The 16,229-nt window shown below is 38.9% G+C and overlaps 2 protein-coding genes across 2 annotated transcripts; one reads left to right on the top strand and one right to left on the bottom strand.

Moving 5' to 3' along the window:
* The first annotated feature begins 265 nt into the window (after positions 1-265).
* Positions 266-15,284, top strand: ppih (peptidylprolyl isomerase H (cyclophilin H)). The gene is made up of 9 exons (XM_034087428.2): positions 266-459; positions 6,990-7,054; positions 7,489-7,512; positions 10,228-10,272; positions 10,992-11,034; positions 12,588-12,680; positions 12,947-13,034; positions 13,123-13,163; positions 14,811-15,284. The coding sequence occupies exons 1-9, from the start codon at positions 394-396 to the stop codon at positions 14,877-14,879; spliced, it is 534 nt and encodes a 177-aa protein (XP_033943319.1). The 5' UTR covers positions 266-393; the 3' UTR covers positions 14,880-15,284.
* On the bottom strand, positions 2,512-4,994 carry LOC139434156 (probable G-protein coupled receptor 160). The gene is made up of 2 exons (XM_071203657.1): positions 4,969-4,994; positions 2,512-3,663 (listed from the first exon to the last, which is right to left on the bottom strand). Exon 2 carries the CDS (start codon positions 3,574-3,576, stop codon positions 2,512-2,514), a length of 1,065 nt encoding a protein of 354 aa, XP_071059758.1. The 5' UTR covers positions 3,577-3,663; positions 4,969-4,994.
* Positions 15,285-16,229: the final 945 nt, after the last annotated feature.

Raw genomic sequence — 16,229 nt, 5'->3', positions numbered from 1 at the left:
GGGGTACTAATTTCTGCATTCTGCTTTTAACCTTTACTAATAATTACATTGATCCAAGAGGAGTTGATAAAGCTATAGGAAGCAAAACACAGCTTTATAAATTAGGAGTTACTGCACAATTAATCACGAAATTACCGTATTATGAAGATTGTGTAATTCCTTTGGCTTTTCTACATCTACATGATTAAAGTTAGCTTACTATGATACAACACCGAAGCGGATTTACCATACCCTTTTTGCGATGGCAGTATTTTGTCCCAAACTGCGGGCCGTAGTACGTCTCCTGAGCCACCGTAGAATCGAAACGGCGCATATGTTCAGCATTCAAATGATTCTCGTGTTGTCCTGCTAAAAAACATATTTTTAGTCTTAAGGAGCAAGAAAAGTTTCACAATGTCCGTCCAAACAACAAATGCCAGCAACCCGATTGTCTTCTTTGACATAACCATCGGAGGACAGGTGAGTAGAAGAAAGAAATGAGCTAACATCGATTTGACTTCTAAGCTACCAACGTTGAAGCCACGTTAGCTCACCTTAGTGTCGTGTTTTGGTTAATAGTTTTGAGCCAGTTAGCTACGTTGGAGGTTTTTAACCGCCTTTCTTTACATATATCTGATACACACAACAATGTGCAGATACTTACCTTTTCTCTCTCGCTGTTTTTATTGTTGACTTTTAGCATAATTTACTTTGCTTAACACTGTGAAAAGAACCTGTCTGATATATGATGCTATTGCTAAGGTATTATTGATATCAAGATGTCGTTCAGTGCGTGGAAATGAACTCTAATTCTTAATCCTACATCATAAATATTCAAATATTTGTCTTAGACAGGCAGTTCGGTTGCTATATGGACGCAGTTGGTGCTGGTGAGGGGTTGGAAACAAGTGTGGTGGATGAAGCTTAAACTACGTAATTTTTTATGGAGACACTACAAAAAACTTTATTACCAAATACTACATGACCCTCTGTGAACACTATCATCTGTATTTAATTATTCGAAAATGTCGTTTGTTCATTTAGTCTCAAATTGTTTATTAGCTTTTTAAATGTTGATATTTGGGAAGATATAATTATTGAGTTGCATATTCTTTTCATTTACACTTCCACTTTTAATGCTATGTTATCAGCTATGATATTAACTAATGTAATTGTCTCACTTCACAATGAAAGTAGTTTTTAACAGGCGTTGCTGAAAGATTTTGTTAAAGTCAATATGAGAGGAAATATAAGAGTAAGACTGATATAAACTGTTATAATAACTAGCTTTAGGCAGCTGACTCCATAATGTAAAGCCACAGACATTCTATTTTCTTCCATTTATGCAGTTTTATACAGGTCTATAAAGGCAATGTTTTTCACCTTTTACTTCGTCCGTAGCTTTCTCTCTATATTCACTTTTTTGGTGATCGTCCTCCTCTGGTTTGTTGTAGCACTTGTAGTCGAAAGGGAAGGTGAAATGTAATAACAAGACCTCTGTTAAATAAATGTTTTACTTGATATTCCTTTAGTGTTTCTGAACAAATGCCCCCCCACCCCCTTTTTTTTAAACAGCATGACCAATATCTTGCATAAATTAGGATACATGTAATCATTGTAATGCTTCCGAAAATAAGCTACATGCAGTTCAATTTCTAATGTCAGTTATAGAAATTTCCACTTTTTCCAACTTAGCCCCACTCCCCTGAAACCAGTGAGAAGAATCATGTAACTTTGACAGAAAGCTGAGTGTTGATGTAGGACCTTATTGCTCATAGTAAGATGCTGACAAATACATTTCCAAGCTCTTTTAATACATGTACATACTCCAAGTTATTTGTAGTATGAAATACATTTATTTCAATAATGACACATTAGGAAGTCTCCTTACAAGGTTGATGTAGCTGTTTTGTAGCTTCTAATTAATCACTTATTTTTCATCAGAAATAGCTTATGTAACCTTGACGTTTTACTTTCGGTGCATTTTTAAGGTTTTTCGTCCATGCTGGATTAGGAGAGGAGGTTTGAAGTTCCTCACCTTGGAGGCTGCAGCTTGAAAACAAAGTCTAGAAGCTTTCGATCACATGCCCTCCGTAAGGTCAAGAATACATTTCGGACCGACATTTTCGGGAGAAAATCGCTAAACATGAAATGTATGTGTTATTTACAAAGGTAGAAAGAAAATCAATGCTCAGTTAAAGAGTTTTAGGATATTTATTGAGAAGCATTTATACCCATTATGGACCACAGTGAAAAATGAGTGAATATAAATAAGTCAACATAGCATTCCATCAAATATAATCTTTGAAATCCCAGTATATTTACAAAAGTTTATCATAATTATCATCACAGTTTTCATAAAAAATGGTATCCCAACTCTTCAGAAAACATACATATTTGTAAGTCCAGTCCCATTTCAAGTTTTTGCAGTTACAGTTTGGCCTGAGAGGGCCTTTATTAGACATTAATCGAGTCGACATTGCATGAATGTTCGGCTTGCTTAGAATTCGGACCAGCTTTCTAGGCAGCAGTTTATGCATATGTGCCAGCTCTAACCACTGAGCTATCTGGTGGCCCAGTTCTCTTTAATTGTATTGGTTTACACACAGCTACTTGGAGTTTCTGCTGTTGTGTTCCTTTGCTTAGCTGCCAATAAACTTGCCACGAGCAAATATTTTCTGGGAGATTGCTGTATGGTCCTTGCGTCTTGCTATTTATCCAGAACACCAGACCCACCAGTAAACTGTTAATACACTCCAACCACAGAAGGTTTACAGTTAGGTAAGCAGGTACTCCAAAGTCCAAGATCAGACATGCCACGGAACAGATGAGATAAGGCATCCAACATAAAGCAAAGCCCAGTGTGAAGGTGAGCCACAGAGGCGGGCCCGGTTGGATAGGTTCCTCCAGATAATATTCCCCGCTGATTTTTGTCTCCGCGTAGGTGGTTGAGGTGAACAACAAGTCGCTGCTCTGGTTGTCTGGTTCGTCCCTCGCTTCAGATAACCTATTTGCCTGTTTCACCCACTGGGGAATTTTTGACCAAAAGGGCAGCAATGTAAGAATGACAGCTGAGAAAAGCACTACAATAGAGTAGGTTATCAGCGCAGACTCCTCTACTTCACACACGAGAGCCTTATTCTCTATCTCAAAACTCTTTCCCTTTAGATCAGAATCAACAGAACCAAAGGAGAGGTAAATAGCAATCATCCACATCAGCAATAACCAAACCGAGTTCCTTATGAATTTGCACGTGGCGCTCTGCCTTCCGAGGTAGGTACCTTCTAAAACGTAGTCCAATAAACCCAGGCACATCATGGGTAGCGGCAGCGCTCCATATGTGACAGACGCATTGGCGAAGATTAAACAGAGTGACTTGTGACACGTTTCAGGCCCAAGAAACAACATGCTTGCTACTAAGAACACCATGACAAAGTCAGCCAAGAAGATGGACAGGCTGCACATGCTTAAAAAAGAGGTATACAGCTTCCTGGTGTATAAATAAAATACTGCTGCGTCTAGTCCGAACTTCGTAAGCACAAGCAATAGATACATTCCAATGTTGTCCACACCCGGTTGCGCGAGTACGGCCAGCATTTTGCAGGTTTTATGAGTTTCCAGAGACTTTGCCTACTCCGGCAGCCTCTATGTTATTGCACCGGTCCGCTGTTCAGTTTCACGAGGCTGTAGAAGATAAGATAATATCGGTTAGGAACTTTGCTTATACAAACAATAGTCTGCAATTAACAATTAGAAAACATATTTGTATTAATGGCTGAGTAAATGCCAGGAGATCCTGATCATGAAGCATATCATGTTGTATAAATCTACTAAGTAGGTGATGATCTCAATATCAGTCATACTAATTATTGTGGCTTTTGCTGTATCATAAAGTCCCTGTGCTCTTTTGCCATGAGGTGTTCTCATAAGATGTGAGCAGATGTTTTTTGTCTCATGCGAGGTGTCTCACCTCTGCTAGAAAGCTCTGTCAGTATCACTTAACACTCCATACAAAGATAGATGTACAAAATGTTATTAACCTCTAAAAATATTTAGAGGTGTTTTTACTCCTTAATCGCTGGTCATATTTGATCACTTATAATGAAGTACTTCATGAAATTGAACGGAAACAGATTGCATTGAATTTGTAAAGGCGTGTTCCTGTCACCAGCTATAGTTAACTATTAGCTATTTGTCCCAATCATTATCAACCCTTCACTTCAGATATACTTATAATTGTCCCGACATATTTGTTTTATCCGTTTCTTCCAAAGCAGATAAACAAGAAACCAGTCAAACACGACTGCTCAGTCAGTACAGTTTACTGACAATTGTACTTTTGCAACATCTCCCTTCAAAATTAATTATTTTGACTTTTATCCACACAGTTTAAATGCACTACTTGGCTCTCAAATATGTTGTATTCTGAACTTTTCAACATCTTAACACTGGTTTCCTCTCTGTGACCCTGAGTAAAGTAAATGAAGTTAAAATAAAAACTACTAAAACTTGTTCTGAAATTCTGATATTTGAGTCTCACTCATTTAGTAGTCCCAATTCAGCAGCACCAGATTGTGGTGCAGAAAGCAGAGTTGCTGCGAGGCTCCACTAGCAGCCGTCACAGTCCCAGTTGTCCCAGCGCGTCACAGTTTCTCCGCTGCGAGACGCTACCCGCCCGAACACATTTGTGTGTGCATTTAAAAACACAAGTGTGGATCCTTTTGCGGATCATGAAATACAGTTTGAATCCTTCTGTGTGCATGTGTGTATTATGAGACTGTTCTGAGCCCATAGAAACATGTCATGTCACTTATAAAATCAACATCTTACAGCCATGGTATTCCTTCCAGCTGCACCAACCATTATGAAATACCACCAATTCATACCAAAAAAAATCAGTGACAGAAGAAGCGATTTCTGCCATTTGAAGCACCGAGCATTAAGTAAACAAGTTGAAATAATCAAAGTGTGACCCCCCGATTTTGGTACCTCTGTGCTCTGGTGAGTTTCAGTAGAGATCCGGTCAGCATGCTCTTATCAGGCGCCTGACTGTTGTCGGGTGGAGCAGCTCCTTTTTCAGGCAGCGCTTTATGGCTCCACCTTTCCTTTGCAAACTGATGACACACCCTAACTCTCTGGAATGAAGCCTGCTTTCCATCCCAACCTGTATGGTGGCTCTGCCTGTTTTTATGTCAATTTGCATGTGCTGTTCCAGGTTGGCAGGTTGGGTGTGGCATGTATTTCAGCTTATAATAGAGTCTTGGCTTCCTTTGTTTGCTAAACGTTCAGGTACAAAATTGCCACAGAGGTGTGGTAGATATGGCTGTCTTGGTGTTCCTGGAGTTTGTACTCCTGACCAGGACTTTAGGTGAAACCCCTGTAAGTCCGTTCAGTCTTTGCCTCATCTTCTTTAAATGTTTATGTTTCAATGGATCCAAAGTAGGTGTTGTCCCCCTAGCACAGCAAAAATAGAACAAGATACACTAATCAAAATATTTTCTTCTTAATTTCTTCTTCACTAAGAAAGTGGATCACATCACTCCAGTTCTGAAGTCTTTACACTGGCTTCCTGTGTGTCAAAGAATATATTTCAAAATACTGCTGCTGGTTTATAAAGCACTGAATGGTTTAGGCCCAAAATACATTTCTGACCTACTGCTAAATTATGAACCATCCAGATCTCTCAGGTCTTCAGGGACTGGTCAGCTTTCTGTCCCCAGAGTCAGAACTAAACATGGAGAAGCAGCGTTCAGTTATTATGCTCCAAATATCTGGAACAAACTCCCAGAAACCTGCAGGTCCGCTGCAACTCTGACTACTTTTAAATCCAGACTGAAGACTTTTCTTTTTGTCGCTGCTTTTAATTGAACTATTCATATCTTAGCCTGCACTGTAACTTTTATCCATGTATTTTTTTCTTTTAATGTTTTTAATTTAAACTTAATTAATTTCTCCATGACATTTATGAGATGGACTGCTCGAAAGTAGGATATTTGCCTTGCCGTGCCGTGCCGTGCCGTGCCTTGCCTTGCCTTGCCTTGCCGTGCCTTGCCTTGCCTTGCCTTGCCTTGCCTTGCCTTGCCTTGCCTTGCCTTGCCTTGCCTTGCCTTGCCTTGCCTTGCCTTGCCTTGCCTTGCCTTGCCGTGCCTTGCCTTGCCTTGCCTTGCCTTGCCTTGCCTTGCCTTGCCTTAATATATATTCTTAGCTCTTACCTGTTGTTAGACGCATCGGCGAACACCGCAGCAGGTCTCCGTTTGTTCTGCACCAACACTTTGCTTTTGTATTTCATGCCAATGACTAGAAACTAAAAACATACTGTATTGTCTGAAAGCGAAAGGCAGGAGATCCAATGGCAGCTTATTTGGCTGTGGGTGGTTTGCATTGACTGGAGGGACAGTTGTGCAGTGATGTCATGGGAACAACCGCTCGATTTAAAACAGCACAGTGTTTGTTCTCATGCAGATGCAGACACTGGCTGACAGTCGGCCTCTTGCAGGTCCCTCCAGGCTGTGGGAGGCCTGGCTGGACAGACACCCTTGCTGCCAAACTCATGGACACTAAGCTTATAGAGGATTTCATGTGATGCATTCAGATTGTCTTCTCATTTACATCTTCCTATTACGTATGCTTTGACCATTGGGAATTCAAATAACTGAGACAGAATAGCTTGTTTTGTTGAGATTAAGCCAAATCTACTCGATGGTTTCAGGAAGGAAATGTTGTTTAAGGCAAGGATTAGAAGGGAGAAGGACGAGAAAAAAACCCAAACCAGTTGTTCAGTAGAAGTGATACGAGGTGCTGTTGTTGAGTCTTGTTGGTGTAGCTGGTAAGTCCAGATGAGACCACCTTTTCCATAGAGAGGAGCATCAGGTCAGAAACAACCTGTTCCTATATAATGCAGGTCAACCTGAGGGGGGAACTGGGGGTTTCTGTTTTCCTTGTTAAGCTCTTGGTTTTGTGTGTTTACCTGCTCATGTCAAGTTTTTTCTCCATTTTTTTTTTTTTCTCAGGATGTTGGACGGATGAAGATTGAGTTGTTTGCCGATGTGGTTCCAAAGACAGCAGAAAACTTCCGGTAAGGATAAAGTCTGCCTCACATAGTCTGGTTTCTCACATTTTAGAAAAGAGATGCCACAGGTAGGGCTGTCAAAGTATCAGATTTTCACTACTTAATTGAAATCGTGGCCAAATTTGTTTAGGGTACTATATTATTGAAAATATATAGAACAATTAGGGGGAAATTATAATGGCTGTACAAAAGCATCAGAAAACAACACTAATGGATAGGGTAAAGGCAATCAGAAGGTGTAACATATCCAAAACAAAATGATCTTCTATTTCTAACATGATATCCTTATTTAAAATGTTCCGTCAATACCAGTGTATCATTTCTGCCCTATTTGTACTGCATATGTTAACACCAATGAGACCATTTCTATTATATATGGCAATATACTATTATGAGACTATTATATAACATGTTCCTTACACTTTCATTTTCTCTTACAGGCAGTTCTGCACTGGAGAGTTCAAGTAAGTCCGTGAAGAGCTGTATTCTTTGATGGTACCTAACTTCACCATCCTGCACACTTTGTCTTAACGTGCACTTAAAAGCAATCTAATTCTTACGAGCACCTTTCACGAACCTTATCATTGATCAGTAGACCCGGAAGACTTTTCCTTTTGATCAGATTGAGGGATACTTCATTATTTGTTCACGTATATGCTCAAACAGGTTTCTAAAGGGTATTTACACGTGTGCCTGTGCATGACAAAAAGCCAAGATGTAAAATCAGCGCTCTGGCAGGAATGCGGCAGATGAAAGGATACATTTTACCTCCTGAAGGTCTGCTTCATTTTATACAAAAGAATAAAATCATGTAGAGAATAGTTGTTTTATTCTGAAAAATTCATGTAAAATTCCATCTCATGTACAGTATGAAAACCTGTGTGCTCTGCTTGGACTTCTTAATTAATTTCCTCTGCACAATCCTTCAGCTGATATATCGTATGTAGCTTAGAACTAATGTGCAGATTTCAGACGAAACAGCACCTTGGGCCATAACCTGCAGTAAAAAGAAAAAGGCCTGTACAAAGTGTACCAAAGAAGTGAATGGTACAGTCTTTATTATTTCAAAGCCTGGATTGGCTTATTTAAACAAAGCCAAAGGAAAACGTTTTTTTCTCAATATTTTCTTTATTTACTGTCATTGTAAACAGAGATCATTTGGCTTAGACAACATAATGGTAAGTTTGATTTAAAGGGTAAAATTGCTAAATTATTAGGATTTATTTTAAAAGAACAACTCTGTTTTCAAAAGAAGCTTTTAACCTGCAATATTTGGTGCGGGAGGAATATATTAGACTAATTAACAGGACCAGGTGCTATTTATGCAACCAACATTGTTTTCATGGTGTTCCGATGTACAAAGAAGATAGGCTCTCCATTAGTGCTGCACGATTCTTGCTCAAATGTGAATCACGATTTTCCTCCATAAGAATTGAGATCACGATTCTCACACGATTCTCATCGTTTCAATGAAAATATTTATTGCACTCTTACTCTTAGACGTCACGTGAGTACAATGAATTTAAACAGACAACATTTGTCTCTCTTGTAACAAAAACATAACTTTGTCTTTAGTCTGTAGTTGCTGAATACTGAACAAACATTACTACATTCAAAATGTGGAACCTGGAGCCAACTATTGTGGCTTTAAACCGACACCATCAACATCAAAGTGCTGGACTTAAATCCAAGTCTCAGTTTCTTGTAGCAAAAACTAAAGTAAGTAGAGTAACTAAAATGAATTTGACAGCCAACTACTGTGGCTTTAAACAAAGTGCTTGACTTAAACTCAAGTCTCTCTGGTAACAAAACATACAGTAACTAAAATAAAGATATTGCTGCTGCCTGAGTGCTGAACATAAAAAATAGAATTTTTGCAGCTTTATAATAACAAAATGTAAACTTTGCAGTAGCACCTGTCCATAGTGACAGGACACCCAACTACTGTACAACAACACCAACCTGTTTGTTACAGGGAGGAATGCACTTCAGTTACTCAAAATACCTCACCACAGTGCTGAATATAAAAACAAAACAGTCACAGCTTTAGAATAATAATATAAAAAAAGCCTAGCCGGCTAGCACCCACTTCAACTACTGCACTTAAAGGTTCTTGTACTGAAAAAAACATAAACTTAAACAAAGCGCTAGACTCCACTGAGTAGTAATGTCACTGAATCAAAAGGATTAACTTAAATACTGCAGTCAGTACTGAATATAAAAACAGAACAGAACATAAAGTTACAGCTTCAGAATAAATGTAAATAAAGCCTAGCTGCCTAGCTACTAGCACAGTCCATCTACTTTTTTCGGCACAAGCACAACTTCCCTCTCACTCTCGCCAGAGTCACCACCGGGATTTTCATCGGTGTTGTTGTCATTGTCCTCATTTCTGTGTCACTCATTTCTGTTTTTCCTGTACTACTAGTCGCTCTCGTCACTCTTTGCTAATCAGTGCTAATGCTAACGCTTCTGTAAACATACTGCTGGCTCCTGCCCTCACGTCAGTGAGTCAGTGAGTGTTGCCAGGTATACTTATTATAAGCCACATTGGGCTTATCTTTCTGTAAAGTTGCTTGGTAGTAAGTAATAATGGTTGTGAGCTTGTAGACCCGACATATATAGGTTTAAAGTGCTCATGTTCTTTTGCGCTTGTTTTCATAGACCTGGTTGCTTATTCCTTCCGCAAAAACTGGCAACACTAGTGGCTGCAGCGTTAACACTGCATGAGAGGAGGAGAGACAGACAGAACACTACCATTTGCATGCGATCATGGTACTTTAATGTTAAATGTATAGAGTATATTTGCTTTACATCGTTTAAGTATGATTGACATTGCAAGTTGGTATTATTCAGAAGCAAAATAATTAAAAAATGTTAAAAATAAATCAGCTTGACGTCATAGGATCGCCGTAATTTAGAAATGAGATCGCATAGGTGTCTGAATCGAGGTCACGATCTTTTTTCGATTAATCGTGCAGCACTACTCTCCATACACACTAATAATTAAACTTAAGAGACTTTATACGCACCCCTGAGCAGGCGAAATGTTAACAATGTTTAGTGATTGTCACAAACATGGACAGAACTGCCCTGTGCGAGTTGATATTTTGTAGCAGAAAAGAGCATGATTGTCTTTACTGACAACCTCATTTTGTTTTCAAACTTCTGTCCCGCAGGAAGGATGGAATCCCTATTGGTTTCAAAGGTTGCCTCTTCCACAGGTACACATTGATTTTAAAGCACACATTATTTTTCCACTTTAAATGATTTTAGAGTTATTATTTAACCTGGTTTTCTCTTGGATCAGCCTGATTGGTATCTGCTGTAGTTTGTCCCTGTTTGTCTTTATACTTATATTTATAGAACTAATTAAACATGCACATGAATGGTTCTGGACAACTAATTAAATAATAGCTCTTAGATGAGCCATTTTAAGTTTGAAAATTATTCTAGTTAAATTAATTCTAGACTTAAATCCAGGATTGGAAAGTAACATTTACTTTTACATACTACGACAGCAGTGGTAGCATCAAAGTGCCCACAATTATATTAACCTACAATCAAGGGTATTATTTTCCATTTATTTAGTGCATTGTTTACGTGATTATTTGGGCATTTTTCCTGGCAACAGAATGTTACTAAGGGACCCAAAAACAAGCCCAAGCTGCCCATCCTCATAGTTGTCCAGAATACATACATTAAAATGAAATATATGAACAACACTCAGTGTGTTTAACGTGCAGTGTTTTATGGAAACTGCAGTGTCAATAAAACCTGTTCACCCACTTTTTTTATTTTATAGGAAGTATAGTCTTTTTTGACACATTAACAGAAAAATAATGTCAGCTCTTCTTACAGGAACTGTATATACATTTTTTGTAAACAGCCCTTACTCCAGCAAATGTGACTGTACTGATCTGTTTGCATTGCTCATTGGCAGGGTGATCAAAGACTTCATGATTCAAGGAGGGGACTTTGTAAATGTAAGTATATGCAGTTCTCAGAATCGTGACTATAACCTTTTCATTGAACATTTTATCAGCAGAAATACACCCAATACAATTCTACTTCCTGTGAGTGCTAAACTTTACCTAAATGGATTTAAAAAAGCATACATTTAAATGGGATAGTATGGAGATTGACAGTAATCTTTGATAGGGTTATTGCTGTGAAACAATGTCAAATGGACCTGTAAGCATAAAGACAACATATTTTAACTGCTGGTGAACTAGCAGGATTCTTTCAATTGAAACCAACTTCTATAGACGCGAAGTCCCGCTCATCTACTTCCGACCCATGGGACCTTATTTCGGAAAAATTATGTATTGAAGTCAATGGAGAGAGAAAACGTATCTTTCGATCCCGTTTGAATTGTGCCACGAATTACATTGATGTTTATCCATCTTAAAAAATCATTTCCATGTCAAAAATGTCAGTTTGTCATAAAACTGTTGACATATAAGACTATGAAAAATACGCAACTACAAATCCCAGAGAGTAAGTGATGTCATAACTGATGTCATGATTGTTTTCCTCCACTAAATATAAGAGATAGGCCTAGCTAAGATAACTTTAACAAGATGCCTGTGTGCTTAGTACCAGGTTGTAATCATACCAGCAATGGGTCTTGCTCGTTCTTTCGCTTCCCGTCTGATGAAAGGACCAGGAGTTTCTCAATGTCGAGGAAGGCTGCTCCAGAGCCACTATTTCAAGCATACTATATCATCGAGTGCCGCCGAAGGACTGTTCCAATGTCCAGCATACTTGGAATTATACCGAGGCCGGCGTACTTCGTAGCGAGAAATTTCGAGGCTGCACATCTGTAGACCAAGCCCCCAGGAAGTGCGCCAGACTCTTAGGAAAATATTCGTTGTGGCCAAACGGTGGTACTACACTTCCGTATCAGTCGCTGGGCCCGGAAAGACTTTTTCCCATTGACTAACATGGGGAAAGAGACGTCTGTAAATCGTTGGATAATTTTTTTTAAACTAAATAAACTACCCAGTATGAACATTTGTATAGCCCTTATTAAAAACATTCGGTCCTCAAGTTGTAAAATGTGCTAATAACGTTAGTTATTTTCCTCAGCATTATGAACATGCATCTAACCCACGGGACCGCGCCGCCCGGCACGTTCATGTGACGTGCACAATAAGAACGGATTATATGATTATATGAATACTTTCGTGACGTTTCGCACTCTCAAAAGTTGGGCCATTTTGTCTTCACGCGCCAATGAGCAACTCTCATAGCAATTGTGGCACAATTCAAACGGGATCTAAAGCCAATCTTTCTCTCCCCATTGACTTCAATACATAATTTTTCCGAAATAAGGTCCCATGGGTCGGAAGTAGATGGGCGAGACTTCGCCTCTTTATTTAGCATGAACTGCAGCTTTGACTTGAGCAGGACAAAATGTAGTATTCCGACCCCTGGTAGGCATGTGGTGACTTACAGCACCTCTAAACTTGGATGGCTTCCTCTTTCTATTCTGTGTGCTATATCTTATGTACCATGTTTTGTCTTCTTTGTGAAGGGTGATGGAACTGGCATCTGCAGCATCTACAGAGGTCCATTTGCAGATGAAAACTTCCGAATGAAGCACAGCGCGCCTGGTCTTCTCTCCATGGTATGTATGCTGATCAGTGCTTAGAAGTTTATGACTGTTGAATCAGGAAGGGTCTCTTTACTTTAACTTCATCCATATTAAGATGATGTGTTTCCTGCAAACATTTTGTGTATCCTCTATTTATGAAGTAACAAGTTGTTTAAGATTTGATTAATCCACTCTGTAGACAATAGGATTTGAATGATTAATTTGACTAGAATGAACGCTGACCAACATAAACAAATAAATAACACTGTAATTTTATCTAAATAATGTGTCTTACTCAGGCAAACAGTGGGCCAGGGACAAATGGTTGTCAGTTTTTCCTCACCTGCACTAAATGCGACTGGCTAGATGGGAAGCATGTTGTTTTTGGTGAGTAAGTCCATGATATTCATTTTATATTTATTTTAGAGGACAACCTTAATGTGCCAGAGTAACACTGTTTTGTTTTCTGTTTTAGGCAAAGTGGTCGATGGTTTGCTGATCATGAGAAAAATTGAGGTAAAAATACATAATTTCATTTCAATCTTTATTTCGAACGGATTAAAAAAAAATAACAAATGTGAAAAACAGAATACTGTATTGTTAAAATACAGTATTTATCCACATTCATGATAATATTTATATATTCAACATCATCCATCAATAATAATTAGGGCTGTCAAACGATTACAATTTTTAATCAGATTAATCACAGTTTAAAAATGAATTAATCATGATTAATCACCATTCGAAATATGTCCAAAATATGCCATTTATTTATGTATATTGTTGTGGGAATGGAAAGATAAATGAAAGAAGGCGGATATATCCATTTAACATACAGTATCTATGTTTATTATAAAAATGTTCTGCATGTCAAAATGAAAGACAACCCACACACCTATCAATCATCAAACCGTGGGGTCTTAATTCATTACGTGTTGATTTCTATCAACGGGGGAGTACTTCAAGAAAGTCGACACAGAGGGGGGGGGGGGCTAGTGGAGTACTTCGTGACCAGTGACCACAGAGTGTGAACGTTGTGATCAGCTGTTTTAGCGCAGTTCTCCAGTGAAGGGGAGAGTCTCCCTCCGCAGCCGGTTGGCGTAGTTTTGGCACAGTTCCGTTGTACAGACCGACGTTAACAGCAGCCCTGTATGTGCACACGGAGACCGACTCTGTCGTCCGGTGATCTAACCGCCTTCTGGAAAAGCTTCACAAGTACGTCGGTACGCAAATGCGCTTTGTGACACAAGTGACGGTACGCATTTCAGATTACGCACATAACCTGCGTACCAGTTATGTGCACCCCTGTACCAGAGCCATATTATTACTATTATATGGCTCTGCCCTGTACTACAGCAAAAGTATTCTCCGTCGGGACTTCCTGCAACAACACCACGCCGTTATCAAAGATGTTCTATTGAGAAGACGATCACTACGTGACAAAAGTTTTCAAAACCGTGGCTACTGAAATCAATCTTACTAACTGCTGTCTGTGCAATTTACTCCGCGAGTTGGCAGACTTTATTTTGCTTACTTTAACATCATTTTTCATGGTGGGGCTAAGCCATTTCTTGGTATGGGTGTAGCCTACCCCAGCCATACCCTGGCGCTGCCACTGGTGGCACGTATGGGGCGGGCCATTCTGCACATGCGTTAAATGCGTTAAATATTTTAACGCAATTAATTCAAAAAATTAATTACCGCCGTTAACGCGATAATTTTGACAGCACTAATAATAATACATCAATAATTTAATTGTAATATATCGGTGTTAATTGGCTAGAATCGTAAGTGGACGAAGACGAGTCATGATGGTGTCACTCACTGGGTGCTTTACAATAACTTTGTAACATGAGAAAGGCCTACACTACTTAGTTATTTTCTGTCCAATCAAAACAATTTCACTTCAGACATAACTATTTCAAAACATGCACCCAACATGTAAGTGATACCCAATCATAGACACCTACAATACATAATATGTTATAGAACATTAAACTAAAAACTAACAGCTAGATTAAAAAAATAATTATAGTTTTAAAGTGCAATTATTTACTAATAAAATATTTTGTATATACTCAAAAAATACCCAAGTGCAATGTCTCAGTTGACTTTTAGCTGACTGTAGTCGTGTTTATTTGTGCTTCTTCCCGCCAACAGAATGTTACTACAGGACCAAACAACAAGCCCAAGCTGCCCATCCTCATTGGACAGTGTGGAGAGATGTGATCCAGCGGGAACTACACAGTCTCTGTACACATGAAGGAGCGTCTCATAGTCACTGGATTGTCCTCAGCTAACATCAAACCATACAGGCTTTCTTTGCCTCGGCCTTCTCCCATAATGCATGTTCAAGAATAGGATTTCAGCATTCAACATTTATTTTTTAATACACATGATTCCAGGTTAAGACTTGCTTAACATAAGGGTTTGACATTTATTTTGCAAAACTTTATGTTCAACACTGTTTTTCCCAGTCCAAACAGAGACAATCTTTGCATCTTGTTATAAAAAGACAGATAAGAAAATGTGATGTAAATGTAAAGGAATACTTGCCCCACAAACGTTCAAATTCTTATCTCAGTCTCACGGTGTATCATTTATGATCAATAAATAGTTTTACATTTTTATAAACCATCTTGTTTGTTTGAAAATATGCCGTTTACATCTGTAAAAGGCATGATAATCAAGAGTGTTTTTTTGTAGTTCTCTTAACCCCAAGTCAAACTATGCATGTGTGCAATACACTGAACAAAAATATAAACGCAACACTTTTGTATTTGCTCCCATTTTTCATGAGATGAACTCAAAGATCTAAAACATTTAATATATACACAAAATAACCATTTCTCTCAAATATTGTTCGCAAATCTGAAAAAATCTGTGATAGTGAGCACTTCTCCTTTGCCGAGATAATCCATCCCACCTCACAGGTGTGGCATATCAAGATGCTGATTAGACGGCATGATTATTGCACAGGTGTGCCTTAGGCTGGCCACAATAAAAGGCCACTCTGAAACGTGCAGTTTTGCTTTATTGGGGGGGTCTGGGGGGGTCCGAAAACCTGTCAGTATCTGGTGTGAGGGGTAGGGTTAGGGTAATGTTGTGAATCAAGTGGCCCATGGTAGTGGTGGGGTTATGGTATGGGCAGGCGTATGTTATGGGCGACGAACACAGGCCACTCGATTCACAACATTACCCTACCCCTCACACCAGATACTGACTGGTTTTCGGACCCCCCCCAATAAAGCAAAAATGCACGTTTCAGAGTGGCCTTTTATTGTGGCCATTCTAAGGCACACCTGTGCAATAATCATGCTGTCTAATCAGCATCTTGACTTCTCCTTTGCCGAGATAATCCATCCCACCTCACATAACCTGTGAGGTGGGATGGATTATCTTGGCAAAGGAGAAGTGCTCACTATCACAGATTTTTTCAGATTTGTGAACAATATTTGAGAGAAATGGTTATTTTGTGTATATAGAAAATGTTTTAGATCTTTGAGTTCATCTCATGAAAAATGGGAGCAAAAACAAAAGTGTTGCGTTTATATTTTTGTTCAGTGTAATAGGAAAGGA

Source organism: Pseudochaenichthys georgianus, chromosome 7 (assembly GCF_902827115.2).
Source record: "Pseudochaenichthys georgianus chromosome 7, fPseGeo1.2, whole genome shotgun sequence".
NCBI classification, from domain to species: Eukaryota; Metazoa; Chordata; class Actinopteri; order Perciformes; family Channichthyidae; genus Pseudochaenichthys; species Pseudochaenichthys georgianus.
The sequence above is the reverse complement of the archived record's forward strand: the minus strand, read 5'-3'. Positions and strand labels throughout refer to the sequence as shown.